The sequence below is a fragment of the Hydra vulgaris genome, chromosome 09, assembly GCF_038396675.1.
Source record: "Hydra vulgaris chromosome 09, alternate assembly HydraT2T_AEP".
In the NCBI taxonomy this organism is placed as follows: domain Eukaryota; kingdom Metazoa; phylum Cnidaria; class Hydrozoa; order Anthoathecata; family Hydridae; genus Hydra; species Hydra vulgaris.
The window spans coordinates 50,023,762-50,040,835 of NC_088928.1; the positions used below are offsets into that span (position 1 = coordinate 50,023,762).

The 17,074-nt window shown below is 28.3% G+C and overlaps 1 protein-coding gene across 2 annotated transcripts in view; it reads left to right on the plus strand.

The window, feature by feature from the left end:
* The window catches only part of LOC100203926 (reticulocyte-binding protein homolog 2b), an 80,225-nt gene that overhangs the window by 7,402 nt on the left and 55,749 nt on the right, over nt 1-17,074 (plus strand). For both annotated transcript variants that reach the window (XM_065805983.1, XM_065805984.1), the window contains exons 2-4: nt 2,655-2,683; nt 12,855-13,179; nt 16,301-16,441. In XM_065805983.1, coding sequence (XP_065662055.1) covers nt 2,655-2,683; nt 12,855-13,179; nt 16,301-16,441 — 495 coding nt within the window. The remainder of the gene's footprint in view (nt 1-2,654; nt 2,684-12,854; nt 13,180-16,300; nt 16,442-17,074) is intronic.

A 17,074-nucleotide genomic window follows, 5' to 3' on the forward strand; every position in this document is an offset into this window, starting at 1 on the left:
GGTGAAACTTCAAGTTGAAGAAAAAAGTTAGATAAGTGTGTTTTACTAATTTATTATTGCTCTGTTCTTTAAGAACATTAAGCACTCTATTTGTAAAATACACTAACATAATTTACATATGTAAATATATATATATATATATATATATATTTATATATATATTTATATATATATATGTATATATATATGTATATATATATGTATATATATATGTATATATATATATGTATGTATATATATATATATATATATGTATATATATATGTATATATATATATATATATACAACCCTCGGAATTAGGAATTAACTGCCGACCTGCAAGTGTTTGAGGTCAGCAAAAAATTGCCGACCTCCTTTTATGTTTTATGGTCACACCTTCGTATAAAATAATTATTGCCGATCTGATGCCGACCTCAAAAAGATTGAGGTTGGCAAACTATTGCCGACCTCATTTTTCCTAATTCCGAGGGTTGTATATATGTATATATATATATATGTGTGTATATATATATATATGTGTGTATATATATATATATATATATATATATATATATATATATATATATATATATATATATATATATATATATATATATAACAAATAAATATCATAAATAGACAAAAAATTTCTTTGAGTATTGCTGTTTATTCTCTGTAGTTTCATATAGCTTTATTTTTTTTAAATGCTTACCATATAAAAATATTTTCTAAAACATTTTTATATGGTCAAGTTTTCTAAAACATTTATTTTAAACATGAACAAACAAGATGTGCGACCACACATGCTTTCTGGGAAGGCGTGATTCCTGTTTTATAAGTAACAAATTAAGTAAATTTGACCATGTTTTTTTGTATACTTAGGAAAAGAACACTATCCAATTCTTTGTAACAACTCTAGCTAAACTATTTAGAACATCTTTTTTTTTAAATTGTTTTATTGGGTTCCTTGCCTCGAAATATGTAAGCATACAGCTTTCCATTGCACACAGAGCAGAAGTAAAAACCAAAACCCTTTATTAAAATGGCAGATTTTTGTTGGTTTGTGGCAAAGTTTAAATAGTTATATCTTAGAAACCATTTAAATTAGAATATGGAAATTTGGGGATGTTCATAACTTATTAAAATATTGAAGTGGTGTAAAAATCAGCAAAATCTGAGACTAAGGGTTGCATGTCCCTGATGTTTTTGCATGGAATCCTCCTAAATTGAGTTTTGTAATAAGTTTTAGTTCTTTTTTTAAAATCTAATATTTGGTTAGTAACCAAATAATAGTTTTAAATGCTAAACATGTTATGGCGTATAACTACTTTTTAGTTCATTGTTTTGTCCTGAACAAAAAATGAACTAAAAATTAACAGAAATTTAATTATTTTTATTAAAAATAGAAAAAAAGTTTCGGTTTCAAATGCAGTAGATTTAAAATCAAAACGTTTTTTTCTATTTTTAATAAGCAAAAGAAAAACAACAAGTGATAAATATTTTTGGGCTTCCATACCACTCTTATGGTACCAAAACAGGTCTGGGTTCTTCCATGCAAAAGTTTTTTAGGGCTATAAAAGATATCTTCATTTGTTTGATACAAATCATTTTATTTTTTTGTCAATTTTCTAACTACTCAACTATTCAAAGGAGTTTTATAATTATATGTAAAGTAGATATTATATAATTATATGTAAAGTAGATATTATATAATTATATGTAAAGTAGATATTTTATAATTATATGTAAAGTAGATATTATATAATTATATGTAAAGTAGATATTATATAATTATATGTAAAGTAGATATTATATAATTATATGTAAAGTAGATATTATATAATTATATGTAAAGTAGATATTATATAGTTATATGTAAAGTAGATATTATATAGTTATATGTAAAGTAGATATGCATTAAAGCAGTTATAAAAGTAGATATGCATTAAAAGTGATATGCATTAAAGTAGATATGCATTAAAGTAGATATGCATAAAATATGCATAAAATATGCATTAGATATGCATTAAAGTAGATATGCATAAAATATGGATTAGATATGCATTAAAGTAGATATGCATAAAATATGCATTAGATATGCATTAAAGTAGACATGCATAAAGTATGCATAAAATATGCATTAGATATGCATTAAAGTAGATATGCATAAAATATGCATTAGATATGCATTAAAGTAGATATGCATTAAAAGTAGATTAAAGTAGTTATTGAGCTTGTAGTATTTTTCTACTAAAATAACTTCATTACTACTTACTAGCTATGCAATATACAAAGAGAATTAATTATTCAGTAAATAATAGCTATAAATAAATAAGGCATACAACATTCAATTGTGGTAAATTGAAGATTCAGAACACAGAAGAACTAGTTAATTCAATAATTGCACAATATTCACATTTTCAACAGAACTAATTACTTCAATAACTACATGATATTTACACTAACAACATAACTAGTTACTTCAATAATAACACAATATTCACACTAACAATACTTATAATCATACGAGTTTTTTTTTCTCTTCTAAAAAGTTGCCATTATTATTACTTTTGATTTTATACCATATTTAAGTAAAGACTTAATTTAAATGTAACCAATTGTTAATTTTGTTTTTATACTGTTTTTATACTATTATACTGGCTTTTGTTTTTAGGAATAGAAACACAAGATGAGTATCATCAAGTAAGCTATGTTATTTTTTAATTAAGTTTATAAATTTAATTAGTTTAGATTATTATATAACAATCAGCACTGTTGATGTTTTAAAAAGATGGTTTTATTTCTAATTTTAAGCTGGCTTAAATCCTTTTTTCAAGTCAATTAAATTAATTAGCAATCATTGTTGTGTTAGTCGTGTGCTAATGATAACATTTTTTTTATGCCAAAAATTCTCAACTTTCCAGAAATAAAGATGTTGTATGAATTCAATCTTTTCTGCTTATAAAAAATAGCTGACTATAATGTTGATGGATTTCATCATTTCATAAAGTATATCAAATTTACAGTTGAGTTGTTGCAAATGGCTTCATAAAACTTTTACACATTTTGAGTAATAACATGTCTTGCATTTCACCTTCCCCATCAATGGCTCCTTTTCCATTTAAAATATTATTATTTCCATACTAAAAGTCACTTGATAATACTTTAGGAATTTCATTATAGCATTACTTTGTGTCTGTTCGAATTAGTTGAATTAAGCCTTAAAAAAAAGTTATTAAAAGTCTTCATTAGTTTTGCACTCCTTATAGATTTATATAAAAAGATATACAAATTGAACTGTTTAAGAAAAATACTTTTAATATTTTTTCAAAGAAAACACTGATGCATATTTTGGTATGATCATTTTTATCTGTTGTATTAAAAACTACATTTTATAAAATCTTTACCATGATTGCAACAGTGATAATTGTTAATTGACATACGTCAAGAAGTGTCACACTTAGTGACATTTAACTAAATGGTAAATCAGAAAGTGAGGTAAAGCTCTGTTATTTTGCACACAAAGACTTTCATCAATTCCTGCTTCGAAACCTTTTCTTTGTACCAATTTAATTTAACTGACTTCTATGCATTCTTTCTTTTGCTCTTTGGATGGTGGTAACATTCATTATGTGGTAAAGATGGTGGTTACATTCAGATGGCAGTAAAATAGCAATTGGCACATAAACGAGTGGAAATCTGAGGTGAGAAAGCTGCAAAGAATCCATTTACCCAGTTTGTGTTAAAATGTTCAAAATCAATTTTTAAGAATTTATTGCACATATTAATAAATTTTTTATGAATTAGATAACAGCAGGTTATAAGAAGCGTCTCTGAGTATGTGATTATTTCATGCCTTATTAATAAATGTTATGCTGTTTATGTACAAAGCCTGCCAAAAAAAAAAAAAAAAAAAAAAAAAAAATTATCATCTTAAATTATTAATTCATTTATTCAACCAAAAATTGAAAAATTACAAGTTTTTTATAATTTTACAAAATTAGGTTAGGTGTCACTCATATAGTTAAAAACTAGTCATTGGAGTGACACCTAATTAAAATAAACAAACAAAAAAATAAATAAATATAAGCTTGTGTAAATTAAATTAATTTAAAAATAATAATAATAACGATAAAGCTGTAATAATTAAATATCAAGACAAAAAATGAAAACACTCAATTAATAATGACATCAAACAAAAATAAAACAATTAGCAAAACAGCACAAATAAAAACAAACTTTATGTATACGAAAAGGCAAAACACAAAAACTACAAAATGAAAATGCAAACACAAAAACTTCTACATTAAATTAAAAAATCAAATTGAAAATAAAAACAATCTTTAGTTATTTTGCTGAAAAAAAGAAAGGTGTAGAAAAATTAGTAAAATAGAAAAACAGCGAACAACAAAAATAATTAGCAACAACAGCACAAATAATTACAAACTTTACGCAAACGAAAAGACAAAACACAAAAACTACAAAATGAAAGCAAAAACTACAAAATAAAAATGCAAGCACAAAAACTTCTACAAAATAATAATAATAATAATAATAAAAACCTTTTGTTATTTTCGGTGAAAAAAAAGGTGTTGAAAAGTTGGTTGCGACTTAGTACAAATCGATGTTCGAATTTTCTTTTATTAGTTTTTTTAAAGTGTTAATTTTGAGTATTTACTTTTTAAGTGTTTCTTTGTTTATAATATGACTTTTTTTTTTTACTCTTCATTTTCTTTTGATATTTTTAGATTCTTTATTTTGACAATTGACAATTAACACAGTTTTAGATTTTCTTTCTTTATTTCCTTTTTTTCAACGGTTAAACAAACACGACCGCTATCTGTGATGACCTTGCAAAGAATTATATAAGCATAATTTTATATATTTTTGATTGACTTAAAATAATAAGGAATAAATAATTAAAATAGTCAGATAATATAACAGCCTAGCTCTACACACACTGCAAGTTATATTTAGCTAGTTTAACACCCTAGCTCTACACAATAGTTATATAATAGGATTAAATTTTGATCATTATATTAAATGTGACTCAAAAAAATTTAAATTCTGTTTAAAAAACCTGTAAGAATAACTGGGATTCCACTAACAAAATTGGCTTAGTTAAATTTTTTATATAAAAATCTGGCGTTTAATAGTAAAAGAATAGTTGTGCATAAAATAAGTACATTTGTAAACACAGCAAGTAAAATTTGTGTAATGACATACCTTGTTTTATTATAATATCATATTAATGAATATTCATCAACTTTAAAAACAAACTAAATTTTTTACATAAAAAAGCAAATCTTTCTCATCCTGAAGACAAAATGTAAAATATACAATATCAATTGTATTTTTATTGTTGCAAAAAGTTGTCTTAAATTTTAATGAATGATTAGAGGCAGTGAGTTTCAGTAATGAAACTACACGATAATCGCTTTTAATGATAGATATCATAAACTGAACTGTCTATCAACAATAAACATTTTTTTTTTTTTTTTTAAACATCTTTGCTTCCAACAAGGCACTAATTAAAGTTGGAAGTTACTGAAAGAGAAAAGATGAAGAGCACACGACTTAAAGGATTGCAAATTATATGAATCAGGAAAGCAAGATGAAGGAAGCGAATTCCAAAGAGCTGATGTTCGAGAAAAAAAAAATATGGCGAATAAGCGTTTTTGGAGCACTTAGGAACAGTCACAGAAAAAGGATGAGACTTCATTGAATGACGAGTAACACGAGAATAAATTTTAGTAGATGGCACAAGAGACGCAAGCTCTTTAGAGCAGTGCCCATTATAGTATTTGTAGAAAAGAGAAAGAGAAGCAACATTACGACGATGTGATAATGGTTGGAGGTTGGCTGCAAAAGCAGGTCCAACTATGTTTACAATGCGTTTTTGCACCTTGTCTAAAAGAGAAAGGGCATCATTAGAACTGCCCCAGATATGGCAACAGTATTCCATACAAGGCCGGATTAATAGAGATAGAGAATAGAATCTGAAGTAAGAAAGTGACAAGCTCGATAAAGAGATGCAACCTTAGCAGATGCTAATTTTGCAACTAATTTGATATATGGTTTCCAAGAAAGATTGGAAGTAAGAGTTAATCATAGAAGATGAAGAGTAGATGACTCATCGAGTACATCACCATTCATAAATATAGGAAGATCTAAATTATTGCGATAACAATTGGCTGAAAAAAATTGAGTCTTATCTGTATTGAAGTTCACCAGCCACTGTGAGTCCCATGCTGTAGCAGAAGTGAGATCCTTTTCAAGCTCAAATGCCCCCTCCAAGCAATCAGAGGGTGTTGGTTTCTTATCACGACAAGAATAAATGGTAGTATCATCAGCAAACAAAGCCACCTTAGATGTGAGAATATCTGGAAGATCATTAATGTAAATTAAAAAGAGTATAGGGCCAAGGATAGAACCTTGAGGAACCCTTGAAGTTACAGAATAAGAAGAGTGCTGTCCATCGAGGATAACTTTTATACTACGATTGGAAAGGAAGGATTCAATAATCTTAAAGATGTTGCCAGATACACCATAAGAAGAAAGCTTATGGAGAAGACCAGCATGCCAAACTTTATCAAAAGCTTTTGAAATGTCAAGAGTGATGGCCTTAATCTCTCCACCTTTATCTAATGCACGATAAAACCAATCGTTTATTACTGTTAGCAAATCAGCTGTAGAACGAGAAGATCGAAATCCATATTGATGGTCAGAAAGTAAGTTATTAGATTCAAGATGAGAAATTAAGTGTTTGTTAATTAAAGATTCAAAAACCTTGCTTATGATAGGAAGAAGACTTATGGGACGGTAGTTAGACAAATCAGATCGCTCTCCAGAATTTTTGAAGATAGGGATAACAGATGCCTCTTTCCAGCAGGCTGGAAAACAAGACTCTGATAAGCACTTATTGAATAGTTTTGAGAGTATAGACAACAGCTCCGGAGAACACTTCTGCAAGACAATAACAGGTATGTTGTCTGGGCCATAAGCTGTAGAAATCACTTTAGATACAGAAGCTGGAGTGATACGAATGTCAAGCAATGGATCAACCTGTTTGTTGGCAATATCAGGTAGAATCCAACAAGTCGAATCATGAGATGATATTGATGAAAAGTTTTTAGCAAACAATTCAGCTTTGTCTTTAGGTGAGGTGACAAAGTCTGAACTATACAAGAGAGGTGGAATTTAAGATTTGCCCTTATTATTGATATTATTAAAGGTTCTCCAGAAGTCACGAGAACCTAATTTTTGAGATGAGATACGAGATTTAATGACATAGCGGGTTTTGGCGTTAGACAAAACCTTTTTACAATTGTTTTAAGCAGTAATAAACAGGCGTCTGTTTTCTGGAGAATTGTTTTGCTGATAAATATGGAAGTAACGGTTTCGATTGGCAATTGCAGCAGTACAGTGTGAGGAAAACCATGGAGGAGAGTGAGGCTTGACCTGAAATCATCAAGAGGGAACAAAAGATTCCATGCCAGCCAGAATCCACGAAGTTATGTAAGAAGCACATTTGTCGACAGGAAGACAAAAGATTTCTACCCAAAGGCCATCACGAAGAAAATCACGGAAAGAATCCCAGTCAGCTTTACTGAAGTTGTAAGAGGTTCGAAAATAGGGGGATTCAGGTGATGAAGAAGAATGAGATATTAGTTTTAGAGAGATCAAAATGTGATCAGAAGCACCTAAGGGTGAATGTAAAGAAACTGAGCACTGACTAGGATCAGAAACAAGACATAGGTCGAGTAGAGCAGGTAAATGATTCTGGTTGTCAGGAAAGCGAGTTGCAAAGTTGACTATTTGAGTTAGGGATTGAGAAAGGCAAAAGTTGTGGGCTTTAATGCCTGCAGAATCACTGACAGTAGAGCCAAGCCATTCAGAGTGGTGAGCATTAAAGTCACCAACTTTAATGCTCACCACTCTGAATGGCAAAGAGAGAGGGCTTGGTCAATATGATCAGAAATAACATCAAAAAGAGTGCAGTCTTGAGATGAATGAGAACGATATAGAACAAAGAGAAAGGCAATAGAGTGAAGTGGTGCTAAACAAAAGCACATGAAAGAATAGTCTGTGGATTCAAGCCTAGTTTCACGACAAATGGGTGAATTCTTACGAATGTAAATGCCCAGGCCAAACATGTGACTATTGGAGTCTTTACCAATTGAAGGAAGATAACCATTTACACTAAGATCACAAGATGAGACAGCTGAACTCAAATTAGTCTCACAAAGAGCAAGTAGGTCTGGTGAACTTTGCAAGAGATAAGACTCAACAGAAGAAAAGTTACTTCGAAGACCACGAATATTAGTAAATGATAGGTTTAGAGAATTTGGTGATGATGATGTTTTTTTGTGTTTTATAGTTTTTGTTACTTTATTCATTTTTAAATTAGATTGAAGAACTTGACTCACAGATAGTACTCAGAACACTGTTTAATAGCCCATACAATTGCCTCACTACTACTAATAAACCTTAAGCCATAACAAAGGGCTCCAAATGTGGCCTCCGCAATGCACACTAGCTGTTGATGGAATCAGCCTCTCTGAGAGCTACCACAGAGTTCGGGAAACCTGACTACCAGCCGGCCTCAGAACCATGAAACTGAGTTTTAGAGCTGTACCCTCATAAGGGGATAATAGAATGAGTTGCCTAGTCATAAAAACAGAGACACAAGCAAAACCCATGCATTGAGTCAAGAAGATCCGGCATTCAACATCCTAAACTAGAAACAATGCATTAAAAATACATCTTTGCCAGCCTAATAGATGAAGAAGGGATGTGAGGCTGGTCAACAGATAGAATCTGTTTACCCCTTAAGTCTTTGCCTTGGAGACCTTCTACAAAACAGTAGTCGGGTGCATTTAACATCTGCCCAAGATGAGTATTTTTATCGAGACACCATCTCTAGCCTTTACATCACAATCATCACAACAAATTCATCACAATCATCACAACAAACACCTTTACATCACAAACATCACAACGAATAACACATAGCTTAAGATATATATAAGTACACATTCTATTAAGCTAAATATTACCAGGCATTATGTGTTTCCAGAATAATAAAAAAGCTAGACAACACAACCTAGCTCTACATCAGTAATGCTGCTTACCACTTAACGCTGCCAGATAATATCACAATTTAGCAAAATATTTTATTTATTAAAATATTTGAACTTGGATAACATAATTGTAGTTAATAAAAATTTGAATAATTAAATCATAAATTAGTATACAACTCATAAAATATTTATTATTAACAGACATAATCAATTATGGTACTAAGAAATACATAAGAGCTTAGTAATAACAGTGTTCGAATAATGCTCCTCTTTATTTATAAACCTTCATTAAAAAGAGAGAGGCAGATAGTATTTCCAAAGTACTGTGTTAAAAAAAGTTAAAGACATAAAGACACAAATTTAATTTTAATGGTTAATTGTGCTCTAGCTATTTTGTGCTATTGTTTTTTTCATTATCATTAACAATAATAACTTTAGTTATGTTAATTATAATTAACATAACTAAAGTTATTATTGTTAATGATAATGAAAAAAACAATAGCACAAAATAGCTAGAGCACAATTAACCATTAAAATTAAATTTGTAAAGTTACCAGTAAATAAAATTATTTAATAAAGTTACCAGTAAACAAAATTGTTCCCTTAATTATTTAGAATTCCAGTTTCTCCATAACGTTTACTAATGATTGACACAGTTGACACAGTTGTAGGTATGAGTATATGAAAACAAAGTTTGATAACAAAAGCAATTTGTAAATTTTTCAAAATAAAAATATTAAGAGGAGTAGCAGAAGAAATGGCAAAAAAAGTTTTTTGAATTTACATTTCTTGATTTTAAACTTATCTCTTTGTATAGTTTGGATCCATCAGTCATACAAATGCTGTTCTAAATTATAAAAAGATACTGAAAAAAGACGTAAAAAACAGGGCTCAGTGAGAGGGTTGCCATTCATCAATAAAGGAGTGTCAACAGTATTGCGGTAGTTGTTTTCTGTAAATAATTGAGTTTAGTTGGAGTTAAAATTCACAATCCACAAATACACCTTATGGAGCAAGCTTATGGAGAAAACCAGTATGTCAAACTTTGTCAAAAGCTTTGGACATGTCAAGAGCAATAGATCCAGCTTCTCTGCCTCTACCTAATGCACAATTAAATCTTTCAATTACAGCAGTCAGCAAGTCAGCCATAGAGCAAGAGGATTGAAAACTGTATTGATTGTTTGACAATAAGTTATTTGAGTCAAGATGAGATGTGAAAAATTAGTTTATCCAAGACTCAAAGTCCTTGCTAACAACAGAAAGAAGACTGATTGGACGATAATTGGAGGAGTCAGAATTCTCTCCAGAGTTTTTGAAAATTGGAATAAGAGTTGCCATTTTCCAGTTGGCAGGAAAACAAGCTCAGTTAAGCACTTATTAAATAATTTAGAGATAATTAAAGAGTGTTCTGGAGAACATTTTTGTAAAAATATGACATGAATGTTGTACAGACCACAAGCTGTAGAAGAGTTTAATTAGATATGACTTTAGCAATGGAAGCTGGAGTACTTGAATGTCTAACAATGATTTAACCTGTTTTAATTGGAATGGAGGAAAGAGAATGGCCATAAGATTCAAGAGTTGAATTAGAAGAAAAGTTTTTTGCAAATAGTTCTGCCTTGTCCTTGGGAGAGGTATTAAGATCAGTCCCTTGATTAAAAGATAGAATGTTAGACCTACCCTTGTTAATAACACTGTTGAAAATTTTCTAAAAGTCTCTAGAGCCTAACTTCTTAGATAAGATACGGGATTTAGTAAACTGAAAAAAATGGAGCTTAGCATCAGACTGCATCTTTTTACATTGATTTTTTGCAACAAATAGCCGTTTGTTCTCAAGAGAGTTATTCTTTTAAAAAAGATTTAGAAAATGGTTGCAGTTTGATATAGCAGCTACACAAGTAGGTAAAAACCATGGAGTAGAATGGAGCTCGACTTGGAATCGATGAAAAGGAATAAAAGCTTCCATTCCTGCCTGGAGGTTATGTAGGAGGCACATTTATCAGCTGAGAGAGAAAAGAAATCAGCTCAAGGACCGTCTTGAAGAAAATCCCAGTCAGCTTTAGGGTAGTAGTAAGTAGTGCAACGATAGGATGAGTTCGAAGAAGAAGTATGAGATGAAAGATTTATAAAGATCATGGCATGGTCAAAACCACCTAAAGGAGAAAAAGGAGAAACTGAACACAAGCTAGGATCAGAGACCAGACATAAATCAAGGTAAATGATTAGGGTTGTCAGGAAAACAAGTCACAAAGTTAACTATCTGAGTAAAAGATTGAGAAATGCAGGAGTTATAGGCTTTAGTGCCAGCAGGCTCAGTGGCGTTAGAGCCAAGCTATTAGTGTGATAAGCATTAAAGTCATCAATAACAACAATATTGGCAGATAAAGAGAAAGGGCATGGTTAATTTGATCAGAAATTACATCTAAAAGAGAGCGATAAAGAACAAAGATAAAAGGAAATGTTCAAAGAATTCAAACCTGATTTCACAACAAATAGGTGAGTTGTTGCTTACGTGTACCCCCAAGCCAAGCATATGACTATTGGAATCTTTGCGAATCAAAGGATAGTACCCATTAACACTGAGATCTTAAGAAAGAATTCTGGGATTAAAATTAACCTCACTAAGAATTTTGTGAGAGGTAAGATTCAACTGATGGAAGGTTGCTTCGCAGACCACAAATATTTGTAAAAGATATTAAAATAGTTAGGTGGTTGGGATGGCTTTTTATGTTTAATATATTGGTTTACTTTTGGGATGATATAAATTTAAAGAGAACTTGACTTATTCATAGATAAGCATGGCCTCCAAAACAACTATGTAGTTAATATATTAATAGCACATAAAAGAATTTTAAAAATCGTGATCTTTTCTATAAAATTACTTACTACTACTCTAAAGTGAACAAAAGAAAAAAATAATTTACTTTTATAAATCACCATTATTTAAAAAAAAAAAATTAAAAAAAAAAAAAAATTAAACAATTAGAGGCAAAATTAAATTAAAATATATAATATTTTTAAGTTGTAAAAAACATAAAATAAATAAACTCTAAACAGCACTTTTATGTTTTGTAAGCTTGAACTGTATCTGACAAAGAAAAAATTTAAGTACATAATTAAGTTATTCATTGAGTGTGTTTGAAAGCATCCGTATCCCAAAAACATATACCAATTCAGTATTTTTATCTTTAATATCTTGAATTCTCCACTGAAAGAAACATTGTTGCATGGTGTGTATACTTGTTTGTTGTTTAAGGACAATTAAGTTCGAGTCTGCAAAATAGTTTTACATTTTTAAAGCCTAGTATTGCCTTGAAAACGTCTCAAACCAACACCTTGCAGATGTGGTGTCTATAAGCAAGCCAAATTTAATTATTGGAGGCTTTTTCTCCAACAAAACAAAAACTATTTAGGCAACATGTTTAATACTGTTGTATCAAGCAATATTCCAACAATTTTATCTGTTAGTTATCAGCAAAATCATCGACAAGCATTATTTTTTTAATAAAAGCTATTAACTAATAATTATTCATAATAAGATAATATTTTATAAAGTTTTTGCACATAAGTTTTTTTGTCATATATAAAAGTGCTGTGAAAATAAATTATGAATTTGATGAGAATTATATTAATCATTATTAATAATGATATGGGTTTAGGAATTTAGAGCCAATTGTATGCTTTTTTTTTTTAAATAAACTTTGTGTAGAGTTCAAGGACATAGTTAATATTTTGAAATTTTTATGTGTATATGTTTTTTATTTAATTTTAATTTATGTTTTTTCTATCAGCAACGAATTGTGCCATATGATCAAGATACTAATTACCAACACAAAGAATTAAATGAAAGAGAGCCTATTGAAAAAATAAATTTTGAAAACTCCAACCATATTGATGCACCAAACAAATATGAAAGACAGTTTGAAAGTTCTAACCATATTAACACACAAAACATAGATGAAAAACAGTTTGAAAGTTCTAACCATATTGGTCCACAAAACAAAGATGAAAGACATTTTGAAGGTTCTAACCATATTGATACACAAAACAAAGATGAAAGGCAGTTTGAAAGTTCTAACCATATTGATGCACAAAACAAAAATGAAGAGCAGTTTGGTAAGCTTTTTCTTATATTTCTGCTACATACATAAATTAAATAAAATAAAATTACAAAAAGACATTTTAGCAACAATCAAACATTTTGATAAGAATAATAACTACTCATAAAAATGGCACTTTTGATCTTTAACTAAAAAATTTGAATATTTTTATTTTATAAAATATTAACAAGTTTTAATTATTTGTGGTAAATATCCATCATAAAAAATAATTCTGTTTTGATATTTTCAAAACTCTTAAACAATTTGTTTGTTGTTTCCATTCAAGTTGTCTTACTAATGACAAAGAAGGGTTTGAAGATCATAACAGGGCTTATAATAAATAAAATTGCTCAGTGTTTTTTTTTTTTTTTTTTTGTTTTTTGAAATTTTTTTTTTTTTTGCTTTTGTGAAATTTTAATATGTTGTCAATGATTATATGTGCTCTTCATAATGTTAGTAAGTGGGATCTTTAGCTCTTCAAGTTTGTGGCAACTGTACATATAAAATATTTTTTATCTGTTGTGCAGTATTCTTTTGTTGGTAAAATTTATAAAGTAGTGTCTAGCAGTACATTGTGAGACATTTATATTGACACAACTACTTCTGACCTGTTCATTAAAAATGGTATTTTGACTTTCTTATTTATTGTTCGCTATCATATTTTTTTACACTACTTTGCATTGATCTCGCTTTGAAGAATAAATCTCTTGTTTAGTTAATTCAATATTGTTTTGAACTGTTAACTTGATATATTTCGAATAGAAATTAGTATTTATTTATACATTGTAAGTTTGTATTGTAAAATATTTCTACTTTTTTTTATGCTAAAAACTTAAAAAAGTATAAAAAAGGAAAAAAAGATATCTTAAAAAAGATATTTTTTAAACTGTTTGATAAATAAATTAATGTTTTAAAAACTGCACACCATTGTTACTGTACACCATTGTTACTAAAGTTTGAATTACAATGATGTAAAGTATGCTTATTATTTACAAATAAAATAAAATCAGATAAAATTAAAAAAAGAAAATTTTTATTAAGCTAACTTTTTTAATATCTAGCCCTAGAAGATTAAAAATTACAAAAAAAAGTTATTTATCTTCTAGCAAGCACATTTGTCATCTAGCAATACACGTATATCATCTAGCATGCACATATATCATCTAGCATGCACAAGAATATTTATCATCTATCAAGCACATTTGTCATCTAGCATGCACATATATTATCTAGCATGCACATGAATATTTATCATCTAGTATGCACAAGAACATTTATCATCTATCAAGCATATTTGTCATCTAGCATGCACATATATAATCTAGCATGCACATGAATATTTATCATCTATCAAGCATACATATTACGCTTGAGCATTAGACATTTTTTGTTCATAACAAGGCCTGAAACAATAAATAAATAAAAACTTTTTAAGGTTGTGTTTAATTTTCTAAATACTTTTAATATATGTATACATATTTTAACTGTAATGACTTCAAAACTTTCTATTCATTATATGTACAAAGCTGAACCCTGTGTTCGAAGCTGAAACATGTGTTCTAATTTTAGTAAACCTTCTGAACTGAGTGACACAAGTTAGTATTTTATATCAAAGCTTTTTTAACCGAAGTAAGATTTGATACTCTCGTTTCAAGCTTATCGAGTGTCATTCAGTTTACTTGTTTCATGTGTGCTGAGCAATTGCAGTTTTATCATAATTTCTGTTATAATCATAAATATTTTTATAAACATTTTGTTTTGAATAATATTGGAAATATCTGCTAAGTAATTAAAAGTGACGTGTTTGTTGGCATAAGAATCATTTTTTTCCTTCCGTACTCCCAAATGCAATAAACTATAGAACTATATATATATAAATATATATATATATATATATATATATATATATATATATATATATATATATATATATTTACATACATACATACATACATACACACATACATACATACATACATACATACATACATACATACATACATACATACATACATACATACATACATACATACATACATACATACATACATAAATACATACATACATACATACATACATACATACATATATATATATATATATATATATATATATATATATATATATATATATATATATATATATATATATACATATATATATATATATATGTATATATATATATATAAATATATATATATATTTATATATATATATATTTATATATATGTATATGTGTGTGTGTGTACATGTATATAAATATATATATATATATATATATATATATATATAATATTTAAAGAATATTACTAAATATTATAAAATATTTTAGCTTATTTTAGTTGTTTATGTATTATTTTATAATATTTACTTGTTTAGAATAAATTTTTAGGTTCTTGAATTAGCTATCATTCATTTTTTTTGCAGATTTTAGCAGGTTTATTTAACAGTAATCCTGTTTATATTTTTGTTTAAAATTTTTCTTTTGCTGTACTTCTGGTGTTGTATTTATCCTGGTGGATGAGTCATCTTTTTCTTATTCAGTATCTAAAGATAGTTAATTATGTTGTTTATAAGTGAATATCAAAAAAGTTTATTAATTTCTCTCTCTTTGTATCAATTACTTTGTCAGAAGATGTTCATATTACTTAATCTCCAACATGAAAGCACTGAGTTAAAAAGTTAATAGATGTGTGTAAAAGTTATAACAAGTCTTTACCAAATTAGAATAGTGATGAGATAAGATGTTTAATGCTTCCATACATAAATTTCTGTGTAATTCTTTTTTAATATAAAGATAAATTTGAGTTTTTATTGTTTATAAGCAAAAGTTTATTTATGAAACCACATTTAATCAATTCATTATACAAAAGGTTCTTTTTACATATTATAACCTTTATGGTCAGTACTCTAGTAAACATTTTTTAACGTGGAAAAAAATTCCTGTACTATTTAAAGTCCCTACATGTTTCAAGTAAGTCTTGTAAGATTCTTATTTAAGTCTAAAATCAATAAATCAATTTTTATAAATGAAATAATCAAATTTATATAGTTGATTTAAAACCAAAGACATAACAAGTGAAAGTAAATTATTAACAATAATGTGTCATTTGCTTTAATTTTATTCAAATTTGAAGAAATCGAAAAAAAGATAGAAGTCCAGGAAGTTGATATCAAACAAAAGCAAGATCAACTAATACCAGAAGAAGCAGCTACAAGCGAAGAAGAAAAACAACTTAAACAAATCCATGAAGAGGAAAATAGAAAAAAATTTGAAGGTAAATAAAATTTTAGAATTTTAAATATATTAAAATTAAATTTTAGTTTTATGTATGCAAACAATGTAATACTTCAAAAAAACTCTATAATTGCCATATGACTCTAATATTAGTACTTGTTGTTTTTTTGTTTTTTTAATTCTTCTTAGAATTTTTAAACTTGTTATTCATCTTGTTTTTAGTATTAAGAAAAATAAGTGCATTATTTATGTAAAACATATATATTTTAATAATATAAAAGAATTAAATTTGCAATATTTGCATGAATATTTTATTTATGTGGTAGTGGTGTAGTGGTAGAGCGCTCGCTTCATAAGCGAGAGGTTCCGAGTTCTATTCCCACCACGTCCCTGGTAGTACCGCGCTCAACTTGTTTCTCCGCGCAGCGGCCTTGTTCGTCAAGGTTCGTGTTTCGGAGTTATAGAGTTGAGAGAGGGTTATAACCACAAATAAGTAGCCTCCTCATCTGTAGTGGCCTTCTGGGCCTTGGGGAGGTGAAATAACAAAAAAAAAAAAACAAAAAAAAAATTTATGATTTTCACAGATTTTTTTAAGTTTCAACCAATTGCTGACCAATGGTCAAGTCTTACTATGAAGTATTTACTAATAAAATTTTTGTAAATAACTTTGCAG